We start from the raw sequence: 24,750 nt of genomic DNA on the forward strand, positions 1-24,750 counted from the left end.
AATATGTGACCTCCAAATGATGGTGTGTAATGGCCTTGACAGTGAATGTGGCTCACGTAAAGGACCGAAAGTAACTCATATATGGGGTTAAATCAGGATACAAGTCAGTAAATTTAGTCCAACTAGTGGATATATTTATTTTTTAAAAATCCATCAGTCAAATTATGAAAGTATTTTGAGTGTACATAGGGAAAATCAGGCCAACCATTGACAAACAGAACATCTCGTTTCCATAAGTAAATATCTCATCATAATATAATATTTGTTTTACACAAGTTAACATCTTCGTTCTTAAAAATCATCATCAAATTCATGTGTTTGGTCAGTTGGAGTGGGCTCAGCTGTAACACCACTGCAAATACAGTTTCAAGTGCATACCAACCTCATGCGCACCCTTTTATGTATTTATGTATTATGTATTTATTTTTATTAATTTTAAATATAGTTATTTATTTTGGCGTTTATTTTTGATTTATTTATTTTGGCAATATTTTAAATTATTACATTATTTTAAAATTAATAAAAATTAAATACAGGGAAATTAAACAGAGGAGTAAATAAATAAGGGAATTAATAAGTAAAGAAGCATATTAAAACAGAAATATCAATTTATTAACGGTTACATTTATTTTCAATATTATTTTTGCTACATTTAATGACGTATTTATTTATCAATATTATATTTATTTGTCATTTTTTTTGTTTATTGATTTATCTTTTATATTAGTGTAATAAAAATTACAATATTTCCATCTGAGGTGTAGTGGAGTAGAAGTAGCCTATAATGTAGCAGAAAATGGAAATACTCAAGTAGAATACAACAACATTAAACTTGTACCTAAGTAGGCCGACAGTACTTAACAGTAAATGCACTTTCCACCACTGGCTGCTATGCAGGGAATGAAATTTGCACCTGCATCATGCCAAATACAGGGTAACTGTTGGCTATGGCAGGTAATAATTCCAGGTCACCTATCAACATGACAGATCATTTTCACTCATATTAAGAAATATTATTTTGAAAAAGCAATTCCTGACTTAAAAGTAATTAGGGATTAAGGCTACATGATATATTCCATGTTTATACTGTCTGGTATCACTGAATCAGTGTTTACAACTCTAAAGTGTTCTACACAGATTTCAGATGTGGCAGACAAAAAATTTAGTGGCGGGTAGAAATGTTCAGTGACCTGCCACAGTGGCAGGTGAGGAAAAAGCTTAATTTCAGACCCTGCTGCTATGTTTCATTACAAGTTTCCAAAAAAAAAAAAAAAGGTGCCTAGCTCTCCTCCTCCTGTGTCGTGGTGGTGGTGTTGGTGCTGCTGCCTGCAGAGCTCAGTGCTCACAGAGAGAAGTGACAGTCACCATCAGTTCAGCTCTCTGCTCCACACTCAGCATGTCTGGTCCCGTTTATCTGGTCACCGGAGGCTGCGGCTTCCTCGGCAGACATCTGCTTACTGAAGGAGGATGAACTGGCAGAGATCCGGGTGTTTGACAAACACATAGACTTGAGTTTAAACGAACTCAGCACAGGTAAGAGGATTAATGCACCAGACTCCATTTAAGAATCTGCTAATTTAACATTACCTCGGCGTAGTCACTCTTTCAAGCTCTTGTTTTAATTTAACTTCAGGCTTTATAACTGCACGGTTCACAACATCATATCGTATCTATTTCTGCTTGTTTGTGGTGTAATGTTAGTGTTTATTTGCCTGGTTCCTCATTACATTAGCCTCTTTTACTTTGACATTCTGTTGTTGCTAGGGCAACAGCTTTGGTCCAAATTTACTTCCTGTCAACTACTGCAGTAATTATAGATAGATGGATGGATGTGTAACCCAACACGGTATACAGAATGGCCAATGCAATGCTACTTCAGAGACCCACAGGCCATAGGCCTCAATTACTTAGTGTTGACACCAATAAATTCACAGATTCAAGAGCGGGAAACATGCATTCAGTTTCACATTACCAAATGTATTTAATTAAAGGTAAAACATGATTGGAAATTGATATCCTAAAAAAGGAGAGAACAATCAAAAGTTAATATTTATTCAACAATAATAGTTAAAAACAGTTTTCCCATAAAAACTCCAACCTGTCCTCCCTTTTTAAACTAAAACCCCAAAAGAATACAAAAAAATGCCAAATACTAAGGCAGGGTACTGTCTGCGGGGAGATTCTAATTATGACCCCTCTTTAAACTTACCATGTAAGCACACTATGAACTATTTCTTTACATGGCACACCATCACAAGTATGAAACTGTAAAAAGTTACTATCACCCTTTTGGGCCTACCAAACGGCATGTGAAAAGGGAAATACCACGACTAGCCTACTCCCCGCAGGTCTCCCACGGCCTGGAAGAACAAAAACAAATACAAAGTAATGTTAATCAGTTGGTTCTGGATCACAAGGTTAAAAAGTATTTCAAGTAATCACCACAACAATGCAACAGTCTGACTTGGATGTGTCCAAATCAACAAATGGGTGGCTGGACACAGTCTCTCTTTTAGTCCATTTAAAACTATCAGTAGTCAAATCAGGCTTCAGTGTTAAATACACCCAGGCAAAGCAGCAGTCTAGCTTCAATCATTCTCCTCAGGGCCCTACTTCACTGGCTCTGCTGTGGCTCAACCGGGGGAGGGGCAAAAGGCTGAATCTTTCCCTTTTCAGTATGGGGTAACAGAGCATCACTCTGGACGGCTCAGGACACAGCTGCACTACAAATCTGGACAAACAGTGTTGACCTGCCACACATCTACCAGGAGTCAGACAAAGAGACTCTAATCACCCACACCTGACCTTATGAAGGCAGGAAGCTCCACTCAACCACACCTACAAGGGGCGGTGCTCCCTGCCTAGGTGCTGGCCCTCACGGATGGATGGATAGATGGATAGATAGATGATAGATAGATGGATGGATGGATGGATGGATGGATGGATGGATGGATGGATGGATGGATGGATGGATGGATAGATAGATAGATAGATAGATAGATAGATAGATAGATAGATAGATAGATAGATAGATAGATAGATAGATAGTGCAAAGTACAATACAAATATACCAGATATAAAAATACAAGGAGATGAAGAAAACTGTTAAAAGTGGTAATCCTTAAGATTTCAGGGTTGATTTACAATTTATATTTGCGTAAAAACAATAGAATTGTGCTTTGAGTTTCTGGCTAAGATTTGTTTCACCACTACATTAATTAAAGTGGCAATCCTTAAGATGTCAGTCCTGGTTGATTTACAATTTATATTTCCATTGTGCTCAGAGTTTAGCAGACCTGGGCGCTGCATACTGACTTACTGCGTGTTTATGCTACTCTTGTTCTGTTGTTGTGCTGTCGATGCTGTTGTTTGCTACTGCCAAATGTTAGTGTGCTTATCTGTCTGTTATGTAATGCTTGTTGTCATATGTAGCCTAATGCTTGTTGTGATGGTATGCCAGAAGTGTTTGGCTGTGTGCTGCTCTTTAACTTAGGACATTTCTTTTTATTACATGGCTTTGTTGAATACTCAATTCTGATTGGTCAGTCACAGCCTTCTGTGGTCTGTTATTTATTTATAGCAGACCGTTGCTATGTATAACAGACCTTTGCTATAGGAGCAGTTCTGATGTGGGACTCTGGCGGTCCGTTTTGTGTGAAATTATTTATTCCTTAAGTAAGTAGCTGTGTAATAAGCGGGATAATATACAGCGAGCCGGTCACTGTTGTGAAATAAACCCTGACAGGGCAATGCCACACCCTGACGCGGATTGGGGATCACGGCGTTCTACGGTCTGTTATTTCTTTATAGCAGACTGTTTCTATGTATAACAGACCGTTACTATGGGCACAGTTCTGATATCAGACTCTGGTGGACTGCTTTTGTGTCAAGTTATTGATTCCTTAAGTAAGTAGCCGTGTAATAAACAGGATAATGTACAGCTAGCGGGTCATTGTTGTGAAATAAACCCCGACAGAGCTCGCTGTACATTATGCCTTACATAGACCCTACCCCCTTCCCTCAAGAGGCTTTGCCTTTTGCCAGGCCGCCATTGTAAATAAGAATTTGTTCTTAATGGCTTGTCATGGTTAAATAAAGGTTAAATAAAATGTATAAAATAAAAGGTGTGAGAAAGGCATGGCAGAGTCTGTTTCACCTCATACTCTTGAGGAAATTCCTGGTATCCCAAAATATACTGACAAATTTCTCCTCCTGCACCATCGAATTAAATCTATAATTGTTTCTCAATTGAAATAAAATTATGTTTACAATGACAAAAGGAGGAGGAGGAAAGATGATCTAGATAATCTGAACTGCCGTGCAGTTCAGAGGATCAGATAGGTGCATGCTGCGAGCATATACAGATTCCAGTGGAGACCGGCGGCGTTTCAAAACTACTCGCTGACTGCTAAAGTTACTCACGTTAAATAGCAGTCCACCTTCGTGTTTCGGTACGGTTGGCTTTCACACCTGATGAAAACCATGCCCAAGTACACATGAACCGTACTCCAGACTACCTTTTTAAGTGGACTCGTACGGTACCGTATGGAGCGTTCACACCAGTGGCGGCCGGCCAATAGAGGGCCACGGGGCCTGGCCCCACCCACCTTGAGCCACCAAAAAAAAAAAAAATTATAAAATTATTAATTATAAAAATTCTAAAAATTCTAAAAATTGTCAATATGTGTGTTTTTGACCTATGGAATATACCCGTAATATTTGTAAAATAGGATAACTGCGCCAAATATCTGCTTTCCTCCTTGAACTCTCTGCTAGTGCACCTCTCAGCTGCTCTGCTGCACGTGCACTTTCTGGGGCCAAATGGATTTGGCCCAAGGAAGGCGGGTCTAATAAGCAGTACAGCCAATCACTGATTAAAGATATATGATTACAAGCATGAATGACATACAATTCATCCAATCAGCGCCGTAAAAAAGACTTCCGGGAGGGCCAAACTGATTTGGCCCATGGTGTGCGCGCGCACGTTCACGTGTGTCTCTCTCTGTTCTCGTCAGGGCTCATGTCAGTTCTCGCGTGATCTTGTCTTCTCGTCTCTCTCCACTTCTCTTCTCTCACAGCCCATTTTAACGGCATGACAATGGAACAGCCAAGCACTAGTATATTAACATACTGAATTGTATGAATAAGATGTCCTTATGTCAGTGTTGGAATAAATGATAAAAATGTAACTGCAAAGTAGTAATGCGTTTTTGATACCTTTTTTTGCATTGAATCGTACTAGGATGTTTGTTGAAATTGATTGGCCCTACCCAAAAAAAAATCCACCAGCCGCCACTGGTTCACACTAATCATTCGAACTGGACTTTGGGGACAAGTGTACTCGGATCCGGGCCCAGGTCCCTAATGTGAAAGCACCCAAAATGTCTGCCTGTTTCTCCCTCAGAGCGAACAAAGGTGGTGGTCATTCAGGGGGACATCACAGACTACAGAAGCGTGTTGGAGGCATCCTGTGGCACCGATGTCGTCATCCACACAGCCAGCTTAGTGGACGTTTGGCACAAAGTCCCAGAGAGCCTCATCGTCTCTGTCAACGTCTCAGGTGAGACTTCAAGGGTCTGAATGATGGCAAGGAAAAGGGATGGGGAGGAAAAATCAATGACTGATTCAGTTTTATGAATGTTTTACTGCGGGAAACCAGAAAACAGAGGAAATCCACGCCTTCTCCTGTTTTGGATGATTTTCAAGGACGTGACTTCACCCATGGGTTAAAAAATGTTGGCCTTAATTAAGTTGTGCTGAATATTGAGACAATATGGCCATTGTTAGCCAGTCGGGTTGCCCATTTCTGTAGTGGCCGATAGTCCAACCTGGATTAAGGGCTAGTTTTCATTACATATTGTGTAAATGAATGTTTCCTTTTGTAAATGAATGGTTCCTTACTATGCATGGTTGGTCATCCTGCTGTCAACTGCTTAACCCTATTAGTTTGGTGTTCAGTGGGGAGTTTAGGTGTCACATGATGGCATAAATGCTGCTTGAGGGGCTTTTCAGCCTGACAAGAATAAAACTCATGAGTACACCAAAAAAAGAAAGAGGAAAAACTAAATGATATATAATCCACAAGCAGCTTTTAGCACAAAACAGGACCCACAACATATGAAATGGTGCGTCACTTGTGTTGAACTGTCTGAGAGTGTGTGTGTGTGTGTGTGTGTGTGTGTGTCAATCAGTCGTCATATATGAACATCACTTGTTGTCAGCTTACCTCATGCCTTTACACAATGTCCTTTCAGTAAAGCAAATAAAAAATAATCCATGTCTTGATGAGGTAGGTTGAAGTAATCCAGTCAGAGAAAGGAGATTTGCACTTCAGCAGTTCAGGTCAAGCTTGTAATTTTGCAAAATCCCAGGGATTTCTCTGCATTATCATCGTAAAGTAAAAGTCCATAATGTTACCTTGCGATTAGAATGAAAGACAATTGAGACAAGTCCATAAATAGTTCTGCTAAAGGCTTTAACCTTTCCAAACAAAACTTACATTATCAACTAAAACAACTCCTCATTTACCGTTAGTAAGACTCTTCAACCTCTCCTCCCAGCTTCAAAACAAACCACAAACCAAAAACGGCAAAACAGGAAGTGACAGATTGTAATTGCCTGCCTATAGGCCATAATACTGAATCTATTTAGGATAAAAGATATTGTTTAATGTAGTATATTAGCCATTCAGAATCCCAAAGACAGCTCTTACAAATTAAGTTCAGGCAAAATTGAAAAAATAAAATCATTGTCTGCAATATAAATGCACAACAACGGCCAATTGGGAAACTCCAACACTCAACGACCAATAGTGTAACTTTTACTCAGTATGGAGGCTTTCTTATCAGGGACCTGGGCTGGGATCCGAGTACACTTGATCCAGAAAGTCCACTTTATTTGATTAACGGGAACACTGTGTGCCGTACTCGGGCTTGGTACAAATCAATTATTCCTGAAATGCAAAGTCAAGGACGGACTTTCAGCTTTATAAGCCACTAAGTCCGATCTGTTAAAATCTGATGATCTGATCTGAGTGTAGTCAATCATTTGCTGAAAACAGTATCACAATATTTAGATAATATATTTCGCAGTCTTTATACTACATTATCAAAATAACAGGTAGCAGCCAAATAGAATAGATAACCTCCTTCCCTCTGCTGCTACATCTCAATGTAGCTCTGCACCACTTTGGTTGTACACATTGGGAAGTATGCGTGTCAAAGGAGCACTTGAATGCAGCAAGATTTTCCACCTTATCACTGTATTTAGATTGTTTAGTTTACAGCTATTGAAATACATTTTAAGGATAACGCTGCTGATGTCATATATTTATATTTTTCTGTAAACAATAATTTGTTAATCCTTCTCTCAATACTTTCTGACTTCCCCAGATTGTCTGTGGCTTTCAGCCCCCATTGGTTCCCCCAGTGGGCAACCTCCAGGTCTGAAAAGTGAAGTCAATGCTGAAGTGCCTTAAACTTGCATTCTTCAACAAACCAGCAGGGGGCGACTCCTCTGGTTGCAAAAAGAAGTCTGATTGTATAGAAGTCTATGAGAAAATGACCCTACTTCTCACTTGATTTATTACCTCAGTAAACATTGTAAACATGAGTTTATGGTCTCAATCGCTAGTTTCAAGTCTTCTTCAATACAGCATGATGTTCATTTAGTAAATTATGGTCCCATTTAGAGTCAGATAGACGATAAAGCAGGGTATGCTTAAAGGCGTGGCTCCCTTGTGATTGACAGGTTGCTACTACGGTGTTGTCCGGTCTGGGAGTTGTCCGTGTTTTCCATGTTTGTGAAGCTGTGGAGGATTACCCAATAAAATTCAATCTGATCCATCCAACCCCAGCATCCTCCATCTCTCTAATGACAACGTTTTCTCTCCTCAGGGACGGAGAACGTGATTAAGGCCTGTGTGGAGTGTGGTATCCAGTGCCTGCTCTACACCAGCAGCATGGAGGTGATCGGCCCCAACGCCGAAGGAGACGACTTCATCAGGTGAAGCTCAAAAAAATATCCTTCTGGTTTTACTTGTTTGTTTTCCTCACCGAGTACACATGGTTGGACTTTCACTCTCGTTTTTAGAAACGCTTTGGCTCAGTTACGTTTCTGTGGTCACTTTCTTGAATGCAATCATGGAAAGCCTGTTCAGAATAGATATGATTGGTTGGAGACAAAAGTACACAACACACTGTATCCAGCACCCTGCTGGTATAATCAAGAGGCGTTTAAAGACTCACTCACTATCTTACTGTCACACTGTCCCTCCGTAATGTTTTGCATGAGACCGTCTGGTATGTCAGACATGCCGTACAGCGAGCAACATGTTTTAACCTTTCTTTAACCTCAACCCTTTATTAGATTTGCCACATACAGTTGCATACATGAAATTTGACCTCTGCATCCTAAGGAGCAGTGAGCTGCTGTAAAGTGCAATTTGGGGTCAAGTGTCTGGCTCAAAGACACGCCAACATGCAGAAAGTAGGAGTCGGGAATCAAACCACCGACCTTGTGGTTGAAGGATGACCACTCTAACCATTGTACCAATGGATTCCTTAGGTTTTCTAGCCCGCTACAACCTTAGAAAACGCAAGTTGCATTTAAACACATTCCTCTCATACACATGGCAAGGTCAAGAAAACACCACCTGCTTACTTTCTCCTCCTCTCACTGTTTAACTCTTTCTCTACAGGGGCAATGAAGACACACCTTACAAAGTGAAACACACTATGGCCTATCCCAAGAGCAAGGCAAAGGCTGAGAAAATCGTGCTGGAAGCTAACGGCACCAAGGTACTTTATGTTCAACAGTGTGGTGGTTTTATTGGCAGAGATATTAATACTGGTACACTTTAAAGACACACTAAGAAAACAAAAAAAATAGTGTTCAAATAATCATAAAACCTTAACGATGTAATGGAATTCAAAAAAGCTGCAGATGCAGAACAGAAAAAAGGTTATTGGAATCCAGATACATTTATTAATGTTTATTACTGTAATGCTGAGTATCAGTTTTATACTGTATTATATCTTAGCTTAACCCTTGTGCCTCACTAGGGACATTATTGGCTTTTTAATTTTTTGATCCTTTTGGCTGTGTTTATGCATGTGGTATAAATTTTGGCAAGGGTGTGACGTTTTTTTTTTTTTTTTAATTGTGGAAGTTCAACCTTAGCTCCTATAATACGTCTATAATAAACTGTGTAGCCAAAATACACTCAGACCCTTAAGGACAAAAATATCCCCATTGACACCCATTAAAACAACGATTTATGACCCGACAGCCATTACAGCATCAGCATATCGCATGATTGTCCATAGTTAATCGTGATGAATCGCAAATTAATCACCCATTTTGATCTGTTCAAAATGCACCTTAAAGGGAGATTTGTCAAGTATTTAATACTCTTATCAACATGGGACTGGGCAAATATGCTGCTTTATGCAAAAGCATTTATTATTGGAAACCAAATAACAACACAAAACAATGACAAATATTGTCCAGAAACCCTCACAGGTACTGCATTTATCATAAAAAATATGCTCAAATCCTAACATGGCAAACTCAAGCCCAACAGGCAACAACAGCTGTCAGTGTGTCAGTGTGCTGACTTGACTATGACTTGTCCCCAACTGCATGTGATTATCATAAAGTGGGCATGTCTGTAAAGGGGAGACTCGTGGGTACCCATAGAACCCATTTTCATTAACATATCTGGAGGTCAGAGGTCAAGGGACCCCTTTGAAAATGGCCATTCCAGTTTTTCCTGACCAAAATTTAGCGTAAGTTTGGAGCGTTATTTATCCTCCTTCGTGACAAGCTAGACTGACATGGTTGGTACCAATGGACTGAGCCCACTACAACCTCCAAAATATCAATTGGGTTAATGTGTTGAAGACATTTTGTGGCTTTAAAACGAATTTGCGTTAACGCATTATTATCGCGGTTAACTTTGACAGCCCTAATTCTATTATATCAGGCTTTCAATCTATAGCATCAAAATTGTAGTTTTTTTTTACAATATTTTACCAGATTGAGACATTTTCTCATGTTTGATCTATGGGGCAATCACATGCTATTTGCCTGGTTTCCTGCACAAAATAAAAATGCATCATAGTCAATGTTGTTCCTAATCATTGACATTTTTGTCCTCTCAGCTTCGGAGCAGCTTTTTTAAAGTGAGGCACAAGGGTTAAGACTGGGTAACACAATCTGAGGCTGGAGAGCCTGAAAAAAACATTATGAGGGAATTTCTTGAGCAACTTTGCCACACAATGCTGGACCATCCCCTTGTGGCTTTGCTTTGGTGTCACTCCTGCTGTTTACCATCAAAATCCATAAACTTCTACCCTTTGACGGCTCTGGGTTCATGTTTTTATGTTCGTATGCCTCCCGTCTGATTTCCCAAAACTGAATCTTGGTTTTGTCTCCTGTCCAGGTGAAAGGTGGAAAGTGTTTATACACATGTTCTCTGAGGCCGACGGGGATCTACGGCGAGGGCCACCAGCTAATTAAAGAATTCTACAAGTTGGCTGTAAAAATAGGAGGCTTGGCCTTCGAGGGGGTCCCAGAAGACTCTGAACATGGACGGGTCTATGCAGGTAAAATTACACAAAATTACACAGATATACATATTTTTGGTTGGTTTGCATCTCTTTGTTAGTTTTGTATTTCTTTTTGGTATTTTTGCATCTCCTTTTGGTAGTTTTGTGTCTATTTGGTAGTTTTGCATCTCTGTGGTAGTTTGGCGTCTCTTTGTGACTTCCCAACAAGAAATGTCAGCAGTAACTTCAAACAGAAGCTCTGTGCCCAGTTGGCCCGTTCAGTAATCTGTCGATGGTGATAACAACACCTTATTAAGAGTATCAGCACCACATACATATATACAGCAGTATGAGTACATCATTGAATAAATGTAATGATGACATTTTTAAACCAGCCTCAACATGCTGGTTTCAGTGCTGATGTGTTTTTGTTATTCACTCACGGTTCATCAGCTGTTGTTCATGACCAAATTAGTAATAGTGCATGTGAGCATGAGTAACAGCACCCAACACAACTGGACTTTCTCTAAAATGATAACTTACATTTATACCAGGTACATGTTCATTCATCAATAATTTGTCCCTGACAGAAATCATTCTTCAGACTGACTGCTTTTCCTCTTAATTAAAAGTAGTTATATCTTAGTTATATCTCTCAGCCTCATACTGTATTTGGTGTAGGCCATGAATTCAGCTCCTAATAACATGTGAAGAACTTTGTAAACCACAAATTCCAAAGAATGAATGAAGTTGTTTCTAAAAAGTAATGGGTAAAACAACTACTTTTTCTTTTCGGCACTTGAGTACATTTTAAGGTAAATGTCTTGAGTACATCTTCCATCATTCAATGTGGTATTCACCCACTTGTCTGTGTTTCTAGGCAACGTGGCCTGGATGCATGTACTCGCAGCCCGAGCCCTGAGAGAGCGCCCGCAGACAGTCGGAGGTGAATCTTTCTTCTGCTATGACGACTCACCCTACAAGAACTACGAGGAATTCAACATGCTGCTCCTCTCCACATTTAACTTCAGAAGAGTCCGCATACCCTTTCCGGTGCTCTGGTTCCTGGCCATGCTCAATGATGTGCTCCGCTGGATACTGAGCCCCTTTCATAACTACACGCCGTTGCTGAACAGTTTCACCTTCGCCCTGGCTTGCACCTCCTTCACTGTCAGCACAGACAAAGCCCTGCGCCACTTCCAGTACCGCCCTCTGTACGACTGGGACCAGTGTCGCGCCCGCACACAGAAATGGGTCGACACGTTTCCTCTGGATGACCCCAGTAAAAGCAAACTGTAATTATTACAGTATAAAAAGATCTTTTCATTGTTATATTTGTCTAGCATTTGTCTAGCACTTAGCTTAGTCATAAAGAAAACACAATCAAAGAATTTAATCAGATGACGGATATACTTTAATAGCCTTGTTATGATTTAACATCAGCATTTGTAATTATGTAAATTATGACAAATGTAAACACAATTTACAAGCATTTACTGGACTTCACATGGACCTGTATTTCAGTAATATATATTATTGATAGCAATGTTTTAAGTTGCATAATTTAAAGAATATTTTTATGATATTGTCGATGAAATGTATCATGTTTAGTTTGTTAAATTTTTTAAATCTTTAATAAAGATGATTTGATATATTCTTAATTTTCTTGTTGTTGTTTTGCACTTGATTCACATCACAGGGAGAGGCTGCATTTTCCTGTTTTTCTTTCCGTAACTGAGCTCATTTACGTATTTTATTATGACATCATAATGAAAGTTTGTACAGCCTGGAGACCTGGTTTAGTTTCAGTGTGAATATGTTTTCTTACCATGCCCACATCCCGGTATGATTTAATGCAAAAAAAGTGAAGGTATCAAAAACACATGACTACTTTTCAGTTAAATAATTATTATAGTTATTAATTATTCAAATAATCAACATTATTTTATTCCAACAGGAGCAGTAAAGAATGCTTAGAAAAACACAACAGTATAACATGTACTCAGTGGTGGAAAGTAACTAAGTACATTTACTCAAGTACTGTACTTAAGTACAATTTTGAGGTACTTGTACTTTACTTGAGTATTTCCATGTTCTGATACTTTTACTCCACTACATCTCAGAGGGAAATATTGTACTTTTTACTCCACTACATTGATTTAATAACTTTACAGATAAAATAAGCTAACTTAGCTAGCTGGTAGCTTAACCAGCTAGCTAGCTCACCGATCGTTAGCTCCTCCAGGTCCTCTCTCCGTTCAGAGGTTCCTGCTCCCCGGTGTCGCTTCTTTTATCGTGTTTTTACTTCACGGAGAGGAGGTCATTGAACCGGAGCTGTGGCGGGGGGAGCGGACGGATAGGAACCCACCTGGCTGGCTGTCCGGTCCAGGCTCCAGGCGGACAGATCACAGTGGCACGCCGGTCCTGGGTGAGTTGAGCATCAGAGCTGAAGTTCAAATGGACCAGGGCAGCGGAGTGGGCACTGTTCGGCCAGGCAGGCAGGGTGTTGACTAGGAATAACGGATTCTTTGACACAAAAACGGTCCGCCAGAGTCTGATACCAGAACTGCGCCCATAGCAACGGCCTGCTATAGATAGCAACGGCCTGCTATATATAGCAACGGCCTGCTATAGATAGCAACGGCCTGCTATAGATAGCAACCGTCTGCTATACATAGGTCTGCTATACATAGCAAGCATCTGCTATACATAGGTCTGCTATAGATAGCAACCGTCTGCTATACATAGGTCTGCTATACATAGCAACGGTCTGCTATACATAGCAACCGTCTGCTATACATAGGTCTGCTATACATAGCAAGCATCTGCTATACATAGCAACGGTCTGCTATACATAGGTCTGCTATACATAGCAAGCATCTGCTATACATAGCAACGGTCTGCTATACATAGGTCTGCTATACATAGCAAGCATCTGCTATACATAGCAACCGTCTGCTATACATAGGTCTGCTATACATAGCAACGGTCTGCTATACATAGCAACGGTCTGCTATACATAGCAACGGTCTGCTATAGATAGCAACCGTCTGCTATACATAGGTCTGCTATACATATCCACCGTCTGCTATACATAGCCACTGTCTGTTATACATAGGTCTGCTATACATAGCAACGGTCTGCTATACACAGCAACGGTCTGCTATACATAGCAACTGTGTGCTACACATAGCAACCGTCTGCTATACATAGCAACGGTCTGCTATACATAGCACAGTCTGCTATACATAGCAACGGTCTGCAATACATAGCAATGGTCTGCTATACAGAACTAATACAAAGATTGTTTCCAGGTCTGAGGGAGTATTACTGCATATGTGAAGTTTGTTGCTCCAGAGGGAGCTGTTGCAAAATCTGATAAACTGATAAAGTCCCTTATTAGAGGACACAGTCAAGTAGACTGCCCTTTGACCGGGATCCTCAGGTAATATGTGACCTCCAAATGATGGTGTGTAATGGCCTTGACAGTGAATATGGCTCACGTAAAGGACCGAAAGTAACTCATATATGGGGTTAAATCAGGATACAAGTCAGTAAATTTAGTCCAACTAGTGGATATATTTATTTTTTAAAAATCCATCAGTCAAATTATGAAAGTATTTTGAGTGTACATAGGGAAAATCAGGCCAACCATTGACAAACAGAACATCTCGTTTCCATAAGTAAATATCTCATCATAATATAATATTTGTTTTACACAAGTTAACATCTTCGTTCTTAAAAATCATCATCAAATTCATGTGTTTGGTCAGTTGGAGTGGGCTCAGCTGTAACACCACTGCAAATACAGTTTCAAGTGCATACCAACCTCATGCGCACCCTTTTATGTATTTATGTATTATGTATTTATTTTTATTAATTTTAAATATAGTTATTTATTTTGGCGTTTATTTTTGATTTATTTATTTTGGCAATATTTTAAATTATTACATTATTTTAAAATTAATAAAAATTAAATACAGGGAAATTAAACAGAGGAGTAAATAAATAAGGGAATTAATAAGTAAAGAAGCATATTAAAACAGAAATATCAATTTATTAACGGTTACATTTATTTTCAATATTATTTTTGCTACATTTAATGACGTATTTATTTATCAATATTATATTTATTTGTCATTTTTTTTGTTTATTGATTTATCTTTTATATTAGTGTAATAAAAATTACAATATTTCCATCTGAGGTGTAGTGGAGTAGAAGTAGCCTATAATGTAGCAGAAAATGGAAATACTCAAGTAGAATACAACAAAACATTAAACTTGTACCTAAGTAGGCCGACAGTACTTAACAGTAAATGCACTTTCCACCACTGGCTGCTATGCAGTGAATGAAATTTGCACCTGCATCATGCCAAATACAGGGTAACTGTTGGCTATGGCAGGTAATAATTCCAGGTCACCTATCAACATGACAGATCATTTTCACTCATATTAAGAAATATTATTTTGAAAAAGCAATTCCTGACTTAAAAGTAGTTAGGGATTAAGGCTACATGATATATTCCATGTTTATACTGTCTGGTATCACTGAATCAGTGTTTACAACTCTAAAGTGTTCTACACAGATTTCAGATGTGGCAGACAAAAAATTTAGTGGCGGGTAGAAATGTTCAGTGACCTGCCACAGTGGCAGGTGAGGAAAAAGCTTAATTTCAGACCCTGCTGCTATGTTTCATTACAAGTTTCCAAAAAAAAAAAAAAAGGTGCCTAGCTCTCCTCCTCCTGTGTCGTGGTGGTGGTGTTGGTGCTGCTGCCTGCAGAGCTCAGTGCTCACAGAGAGAAGTGACAGTCACCATCAGTTCAGCTCTCTGCTCCACGCTCAGCATGTCTGGTCCCGTTTATCTGGTCACCGGAGGCTGCGGCTTCCTCGGCAGACATCTGCTTACTGAAGGAGGATGAACTGGCAGAGATCCGGGTGTTTGACAAACACATAGACTTGAGTTTAAACGAACTCAGCACAGGTAAGAGGATTAATGCACCAGACTCCATTTAAGAATCTGCTAATTTAACATTACCTCGGCGTAGTCACTCTTTCAAGCTCTTGTTTTAATTTAACTTCAGGCTTTATAACTGCACGGTTCACAACATCATATCGTATCTATTTCTGCTTGTTTGTGGTGTAATGTTAGTGTTTATTTGCCTGGTTCCTCATTACATTAGCCTCTTTTACTTTGACATTCTGTTGTTGCTAGGGCAACAGCTTTGGTCCAAATTTACTTCCTGTCAACTACTGCAGTAATTATAGATAGATGGATGGATGTGTAACCCAACACGGTATACAGAATGGCCAATGCAATGCTACTTCAGAGACCCACAGGCCATAGGCCTCAATTACTTAGTGTTGACACCAATAAATTCACAGATTCAAGAGCGGGAAACATGCATTCAGTTTCACATTACCAAATGTATTTAATTAAAGGTAAAACATGATTGGAAATTGATATCCTAAAAAAGGAGAGAACAATCAAAAGTTAATATTTATTCAACAATAATAGTTAAAAACAGTTTTCCCATAAAAACTCCAACCTGTCCTCCCTTTTTAAACTAAAACCCCAAAAGAATACAAAAAAATGCCAAATACTAAGGCAGGGTACTGTCTGCGGGGAGATTCTAATTATGACCCCTCTTTAAACTTACCATGTAAGCACACTATGAACTATTTCTTTACATGGCACACCATCACAAGTATGAAACTGTAAAAAGTTACTATCACCCTTTTGGGCCTACCAAACGGCATGTGAAAAGGGAAATAACACGACTAGCCTACTCCCCGCAGGTCTCCCACGGCCTGGAAGAACAAAAACAAATACAAAGTAATGTTAATCAGTTGGTTCTGGATCACAAGGTTAAAAAGTATTTCAAGTAATCACCACAACAATGCAACAGTCTGACTTGGATGTGTCCAAATCAACAAATGGGTGGCTGGACACAGTCTCTCTTTTAGTCCATTTAAAACTATCAGTAGTCAAATCAGGCTTCAGTGTTAAATACACCCAGGCAAAGCAGCAGTCTAGCTTCAATCATTCTCCTCAGGGCCCTACTTCACTGGCTCTGCTGTGGCTCAACCGGGGGAGGGGCAAAAGGCTGAATCTTTCCCTTTTCAGTATGGGGTAACAGAGCATCACTCTGGACGGCTCAGGACACAGCTGCACTACAAATCTGGACAAACAGTGTTGACCTGCCACACATCTACCAGGAGTCAGACAAAGAGACTCTAATCACCCACACCTGACCTTATGAAGGCAAGAAGCTCCACTCAACCACACCTACAAGGGGCGGTGCTCCCTGCCTAGGTGCTGGCCCTCACGGATGGATGGATAGATGGATAGATAGATGATAGATAGATGGATGGATGGATGGATGGATGGATGGATGGATGGATGGATGGATGGATGGATGGATAGATACATAGATAGATAGATAGATAGATAGATAGATAGATAGATAGATAGATAGATAGTGCAAAGTACAATACAAATATACCAGATATAAAAATACAAGGAGATGAAGAAAACTGTTAAAAGTGGTAATCCTTAAGATTTCAGGGTTGATTTACAATTTATATTTGCGTAAAAACAATAGAATTGTGCTTTGAGTTTCTGGCTAAGATTTGTTTCACCACTACATTAATTAAAGTGGCAATCCTTAAGATGTCAGTCCTGGTTGATTTACAATTTATATTTCCATTGTGCTCAGAGTTTAGCAGACCTGGGCGCTGCATACTGACTTACTGCGTGTTTATGCTACTCTTGTTCTGTTGTTGTGCTGTCGATGCTGTTGTTTGCTACTGCCAAATGTTAGTGTGCTTATCTGTCTGTTATGTAATGCTTGTTGTCATATGTAGCCTAATGCTTGTTGTGATGGTATGCCAGAAGTGTTTGGCTGTGTGCTGCTCTTTAACTTAGGACATTTCTTTTTATTACATGGCTTTGTTGAATACTCAATTCTGATTGGTCAGTCACAGCCTTCTGTGGTCTGTTATTTATTTATAGCAGACCGTTGCTATGTATAACAGACCTTTGCTATAGGAGCAGTTCTGATGTGGGACTCTGGCGGTCCGTTTTGTGTGAAATTATTTATTCCTTAAGTAAGTAGCTGTGTAATAAGCGGGATAATATACAGCGAGCCGGTCACTGTTGTGAAATAAACCCTGACAGGGCAATGCCACACCCTGACGCGGATTGGGGATCACGGCGTTCTACGGTCTGTTATTTCTTTATAGCAGACTGTTTCTATGTATAACAGACCGTTACTATGGGCACAGTTCTGATATCAGACTCTGGTGGACTGCTTTTGTGTCAAGTTATTGATTCCTTAAGTAAGTAGCCGTGTAATAAACAGGATAATGTACAGCTAGCGGGTCATTGTTGTGAAATAAACCCCGACAGAGCTCGCTGTACATTATGCCTTACATAGACCCTACCCCCTTCCCTCAAGAGGCTTTGCCTTTTGCCAGGCCGCCATTGTAAATAAGAATTTGTTCTTAATGGCTTGTCATGGTTAAATAAAGGTTAAATAAAATGTATAAAATAAAAGGTGTGAGAAAGGCATGGCAGAGTCTGTTTCACCTCATACTCTTGAGGAAATTCCTGGTATCCCAAAATATACTGACAAATTTCTCCTCCTGCACCATCGAATTAAATCTATAATTGTTTCTCAATTGAAATAAAATTATGTTTACAATGACAAAAGGAGGAGGAGGAAAGATGATCTAGATAATCTGAACTGCCGTGCAGTTCAGAGGATCAGATAGGTGCATGCTGCGAGCATATACAGATTCCAGTGGAGACCGGCGGCGTTTCAAAACTACTCGCTGACTGCTAAAGTTACTCACGTTAAATAGCAGTCCACCTTCGTGTTTCGGTACGGTTGGCTTTCACACCTGATGAAAACCATGCCCAAGTACACATGAACCGTACTCCAGACTACCTTTTTAAGTGGACTCGTACGGTACCGTATGGAGCGTTCACACTAATCATTCGAACTGGACTTTGGGGACAAGTGTACTCGGATCCGGGCCCGGGTCCCTAATGTGAAAGCACCCAAAATGTCTGCCTGTTTCTCCCTCAGAGCGAACAAAGGTGGTGGTCATTCAGGGGGACATCACAGACTACAGAAGCGTGTTGGAGGCATCCTGTGGCACCGATGTCGTCATCCACACAGCCAGCTTAGTGGACGTTTGGCACAAAGTCCCAGAGAGCCTCATCGTCTCTGTCAACGTCTCAGGTGAGACTTCAAGGGTCTGAATGATGGCAAGGAAAAGGGATGGGGAGGAAAAATCAATGACTGATTCAGTTTTATGAATGTTTTACTGCGGGAAACCAGAAAACAGAGGAAACCCACGCCTTCTCCTGTTCTGGATGATTTTAAAGGACGTGACTTCACCCATGGGTTAAAAAATGTTGGCCTTAATTAAGTTGTGCTGAATATTGAGACAATATGGCCATTGTTAGCCAGTCGGGTTGCCCATTTCTGTAGTGGCAGATAGTCCAACCTGGATTAAGGGCTAGTTTTCATTACATATTTTGTAAATGAATGTTTCCTTTTGTAAATGAATGGTTCCTTACTATGCATGGTTGGTCATCCTGCTGTCAACTGCTTAACCCTATTAGTTTGGTGTTCAGTGGGGAGTTTAGGTGTCACATGATGGCATAAATGCTGCTTGAGGGGCTTTTCAGCCTGACAAGAATAAAACTCATGAGTACACCAAAAAAAGAAAGAGGAAAAACTAAATGATATATAATCCACAAGCAGCTTTTAGCACAAAACAGGATCCACAACATATGAAATGGTGCGTCACTTGTGTTGAACTGTCTGAGAGTGTGTGTGTGTGTGTGTGTGTGTGTGTGTCAATCAGTCGTCATATATGAACATCACTTGTTGTCAGCTTACCTCATGCCTTTACACAATGTCCTTTCAGTAAAGCAAATAAAAAATAATCCATGTCTTGATGAGGTAGGTTGAAGTAATCCAGTCAGAGAAAGGAGATTTGCACTTCAGCAGTTCAGGTCAAGCTTGTAATTTTGCAAAATCCCAGGGATTTCTCTGCATTATCATCGTAAAGTAAAAGTCCATAATGTTACCTTGCGATTAGAATGAAAGACAATTGAGACAAGTCCATAAATAGTTCTGCTAAAGGCTTTAACCTTTCCAAACAAAACTTACATTATCAACTAAAACAACTCCTCATTTACCGTTAGTAAGACTCTTCAACCTCTCCCCCAGCTTCAAAACAAACCACAAACCAAAAACGGCAAAACAGGAAGTGACAGATTGTAATTGCCTGCCTATAGGCCATAATACTGAATCTATTTAGGATAAAAGATATTGTTTAATGTAGTATATTAGCCATTCAGAATCCCAAAGACAGCTCTTACAAATTAAGTTCAGGCAAAATTGAAAAAATAAAATCATTGTCTGCAATATAAATGCACAACAACGGCCAATTGGGAAACTCCAACACTCAACGACCAATAGTGTAACTTTTACTCAGTATGGAGGCTTTCTTATCAGGGACCTGGGCCTAGATCCGAGGACACTTGACCCCAAAGTCCACTTTATTTGATTAATGTGAACACTGTGTGCCGTACTCGGGCTCGCTACAAATCAATTGTTCCTAGAATGAAAAGTCAAGTACGGACTTTCAGCTTTATAAGCCACTGAGTACGGTCTGTTAAAATCTGATGATCTGATCTGAGTGTAGTCAATCATTTGCTCAAAACAGTATCACAATATTTAGATAATATATTTGGCAGTCTTTATACTACATTTTATCAAAATAACAGGTAGCAGCCAAATAGAATAGATAACCTCCTTCCCTCTGCTGCTACATCTCAATGTAGCTCTGCACCACTTTGGTTGTACACATTGGGAAGTATGCGTGTCAAAGGAGCACTTGAATGCATCAAGATTTTCCACCTTATCACTGTATTTAGATTGTTTAGTTTACAGCTATTGGAATACATTTTAAGGATAACGCTGCTGATGTCATATATTTATATTTTTCTGTAAACAATAATGTGTTAGTCCTTCTCTCAATACTTTCTGACTTCCCCAGATTGTCTGTGGCTTTCAGCCCCCATTGGTTCCCCCAGTGGGCAACCTCCAGGTCTGAAAAGTGAAGTCAATGCTGAAGTGCCTTAAACTTGCATTCTTCAACAAACCAGCAGGGGGCGACTCCTCTGGTTGCAAAAAGAAGTCTGATTGTATAGAAGTCTATGAGAAAATGAGCCTACTTCTCACTTGATTTATTACCTCAGTAAACATTGTAAACATGAGTTTATGGTCTCAATCGCTAGTTTCAAGTCTTCTTTAATACAGCATGATGTTCATTTAGTAAATGATGGTCCCATTTAAAGTCAGATAGACCATAAAGCAGGGTATGCTTTAAGGCATGGCTACCTTGTGATTGACAGGTTGCTACCACGGCGTTGTCCGGTCTGGGAGTTGTCCGTGTTTTCCGTGTTTGTGAAGCTGTGGAGGATTACCCAATAAAATTCAATCTGATCCATCCAACCCCAGCATCCTCCATCTCTCTAATGACAACGTTTTCTCTCCTCAGGGACGGAGAACGTGATCAAGGCCCGTGTAGTGTGGCATCCAGTGCCTGGTCTACACCAGCAGCATGGAGGTGATCGGCCCCAACGTCGACGGAGACGACTTCATCAGGTGAAGCTCAAAAAAATATCATTCTGGTTTTACTTGTTTGTTTTCCTCACAGAGTACACATGGTTGGACTTTCACTCTCATTTTTAGAAATGCTTCGGCTCAGTTACGTTTCTGTGGTCACTTTCTTGAATGCATTCATGGAAAGCCTGTTCAGAATAGATATGATTGGTTGGAGACAAAAGTACACAACACACATTATCCAGCACCCTGCTGGTATAATCAAGAGGCGTTTAAAGACTCACTCACTATCTTACTGTCACACTGTCCCTCCGTAATGTTTTGCATGAGACCGTCTGGTATGTCAGACATGCCGTACAGTGAGCAACATGTTTTAACCTTTCTTTAACCTTAACCCTTTATTAGATTCGTCACATACAGTTGCATACATGAAATTTGACCTCTGCATCCTAAGGAACAGTGAGCTGCTGTAAAGTGCAATTTGGGGTCAAGTGTCTGGCTCAAGGAAACGTCAACATGCAGACAGTAGGAGTCGGGGATCAAACCACCGACCTTGTGGTTGAAGGATGACCACTCTAACCATTGTACCAATGGATTCCTTAGGTTTTCTAGTTTTATGTGATGCCACTATCTTCACTCTAGACTGAGCCCGCTACAACCTTAAAAAACGCAAGTTGCATTAATGCGTTAAAAAATTTGTGGTGTTAAAACAAATTTATGTTAACGCATTATCACGTTAACTTTGACAGCCCTAATTATGATAAATCAAAATATACATGATTAGTCGTAATTGGATTAAAATAACATTGTATAATCCTTTATGAACGGTAAAAGATGTAGAGAGCAGGAGATTTAACAAAATACTTGCCGTGGCAAACTTCCAGCGTCCATCTGCTTTGAGCATCGGTCACGACATTCTTCCAGATTGTGTGTGTTTGTGTGTTTGTTTGTACGTTTGTCTGTCTGTGTGTGTTTGCACGTACAGTGCATGACTACAGCTGTAGCTCAGAACAATGTTTGGCATTCTCTATTTCACAAGAATGAATTTTGGTCTGCTGTTGTCGGGCTCTGACACTTGTTTTCCGTTCTCTCTCTCTCTCTCCCTCGCTCTGCTCTAGTTTCCTCTCTGTCTATTTGGCATTTAAACACATTCCTCTCATACACATGGCAAGGTCAAGAAATCACCACCTGCTTACTTTCTCCTCCTCTCACTGTTCAACCCTTTCTCTACAGGGGTAACAAAGACACACCTTACAAAGTGAAACACACTATGGCCTATCCCAAGAGCAAGGCAAAGGCCGAGAAAATCGTGTTGGAAGCTAACGGCACCAAGGTACTTTATGTTCAACAGTGTGGTGGTTTTATTGGCAGAGACATTAATAGCACATTTTACCTGTAAACACTGAGAAAACAAAACAAAATAGTGTTGAAATAATCATAAAACCATAATGATGTAATGGGATTCATAAAAGCTGCAGATGCAGAACAGAAAAAAAAATGTCATTGGCATCCAGATACATTTATTAATGTTTATTACACGGCTGTGTTGAATACTCGATTCTGATTGGTCAATCGCGGCGTTCTGCGGTCTGTAATTTCTGTATAGCAGACCTTCAGATGTCGGATTCTGGCAGACCGTTTTTGTGTCAAAACATTGATTTCTTCAGTAAGTAGCTGTGTAATAAACGTAATAAATATACTTTATTATATCTTAGCTTAACCCTTGTGCCTCACTATGGACATTATTGGCTTTTTAATTTTTCGATCATTTTGGCTGTGTTTATGCATGTGGCATAAATTTTGGCAAAGGTGTGAGTTTTTTTTTTTTTTTTTTAATTGTGGAAGTTCAACCTCAGCTCCTATAATACGTCTATAATAAACTGTGTAGCCAAAGTACACTCAGACCCTTAATATGTAAAATGCCATTGAAACCCAGTAAAACAATGATTTATGACCCCACAGGCATTACGGCATAAAAGCATGCATTCTGTTTAAGACTGTCAATCGACTTAAATGTAGTTTAAAAAGTAAAAACTTTACCAAAATCTCTTTATTTTCATTGACGAAAAAGAGACGAAATATTATAGATAGGTCTGTCAATCAATTCAAATATTTAATCGCGATTAATCGCATGATTGTCCATAGTTAATCGTGATTAATCGCAAATTAATTACACATTTTTATCTCCTCTAAATGTACCTTAAAGGGAGATTTGTCAGATATTTAATACTCTTATCAACATATCAACAATGACAAATATTGTCCAGAAACCCTCACAGGCACTCCATTTAGCATATAAAATATGCTCAAATCATAACATGGCAAACTCAAGCCCAACAGACAACAACAACTGTGAGTGTGTTGACTTGACTATGACTTGCCCCAAACTGCATGTGATTATCATAAAGTGGGCATGTCTGTAAAGGGGAGACTCGTGGGTACCCATAAAACCCATTTTCATTCACATATCTGGAGGTCAGAGGTCAAGGGACCCCTTTGAAAATAGCCATGCCAGTTTTTCGTTGACAAAATTTTGCGTAAATTTGGAGCGTTATTTAACCTCCTTCGTGACAAGCTAGACTGACATGGTTGGTACCAATGGACTGAGCCCACTACAACCTCCAAAATATCAGTTGGGTTAATGTGTTAAAGAAATTTTGTGGCTTTAAAACGAATTTGCGTTAATGCATTATTATGGCGTTAACTTTAGCAGCCCTAATTCTATTATATCAGGCTTTTAATCTAGAGCCTTAAAGTTGTAGTTTTTTTTTACAATATTTTACCAAATTGAGCCATTTTCTCATGTTTGATCTCTGGGGCAAATACATGCTATTTTCTTGGTTTTCTTGCACAAAATAAAAATGCATCACAATCAATGTTGTTGCTAATCATTGACATCTTTGTCTTCTCCTCATCGGAGCAGCTTTTTTAAAGTGAGGCACAAGGGTTAAGACTGGGTAACACAATCTGAGGCTGGAGAGCCTGAAAAAAACATTATGAGGGAATTTCTTGAGCAACTTTGCCACACAATGCTGGACCATCCCCTTGTGGCTTTGCTTTGGTGTCACTCCTGCTGTTTACCATCAAAATCCACAAACATCTACCCTTTGACTGCTCTGGGCTTATATTTTTATATGCGTATGCCTCCCGTCTGATTTCCCAACACTGAATCCTGATTTTGTCTCCTGTCCAGGTGAAAGCTGGAAAGTGTTTATACACGTGTTCTCTGAGGCCGACGGGGATCTACGGCGAGGGCCACCAGCTAATTAAAGACTTCTACAAGTTGGCTGTAAAAAGAGGAGGCTTGGTCGTCGGGGGGTCCCAGAAGACTCTGAACATGGACGGGTCTATGCAGGTAAAATTACTGTTTTTGTGAGTCATGATCACAACTTTAAAGACACGTGAGGGTGGTGGACTTTAGTCGATGGCCTATGTTCTCTAGGGAACACGAAGAAATCAGTAAAGCAACACTAACAAACCTCTGGTGTATTTTTAACTCGAGTAAACTAAAGTGCAAAGGAGAACCAGTTAAAAGCCTAGCATGACTTATGTT

At 39.8% G+C, this 24,750-nt stretch overlaps 2 protein-coding genes and 1 pseudogene across 3 annotated transcripts in view; 2 read left to right on the forward strand and 1 right to left on the reverse strand.

Moving 5' to 3' along the window:
- LOC141780667 (3 beta-hydroxysteroid dehydrogenase type 7-like) overlaps positions 1-24,750 on the reverse strand; it is a 175,133-nt gene that overhangs the window by 39,381 nt on the left and 111,002 nt on the right. The window lies entirely within an intron of this gene.
- Positions 354-11,891, forward strand: LOC141780664 (3 beta-hydroxysteroid dehydrogenase type 7-like; annotated as a pseudogene).
- On the forward strand, positions 14,887-24,747 carry LOC141780669 (3 beta-hydroxysteroid dehydrogenase type 7-like). Its single transcript, XM_074655980.1, has 4 exons — positions 14,887-15,532; positions 21,133-21,239; positions 22,431-22,530; positions 24,391-24,747. Exons 2-4 carry the CDS (start codon positions 21,196-21,198, stop codon positions 24,571-24,573), a joined length of 327 nt encoding a protein of 108 aa, XP_074512081.1. The 5' UTR covers positions 14,887-15,532; positions 21,133-21,195; the 3' UTR covers positions 24,574-24,747.

Source organism: Sebastes fasciatus, chromosome 13 (genome assembly GCF_043250625.1).
Source record: "Sebastes fasciatus isolate fSebFas1 chromosome 13, fSebFas1.pri, whole genome shotgun sequence".
Classification (NCBI taxonomy): Eukaryota; Metazoa; Chordata; class Actinopteri; order Perciformes; family Sebastidae; genus Sebastes; species Sebastes fasciatus.

What these genes read in the sequence shown, in the direction of transcription:
- LOC141780669 (XM_074655980.1), top strand. Translation starts at nt 21,196, where the DNA reads ATGGAGGTGATCGGCCCCAACGTCGACGGAGACGACTTCATCAG. An exon ending in GACGGAGACGACTTCATCAG is followed by an intron (nt 21,240 to 22,430) that starts GTGAAGCTCAAA and finishes CTTTCTCTACAG; the next exon opens with GGGTAACAAAGACACACCTT. An exon ending in TGGAAGCTAACGGCACCAAG is followed by an intron (nt 22,531 to 24,390) that starts GTACTTTATGTT and finishes TCTCCTGTCCAG; the next exon opens with GTGAAAGCTGGAAAGTGTTT.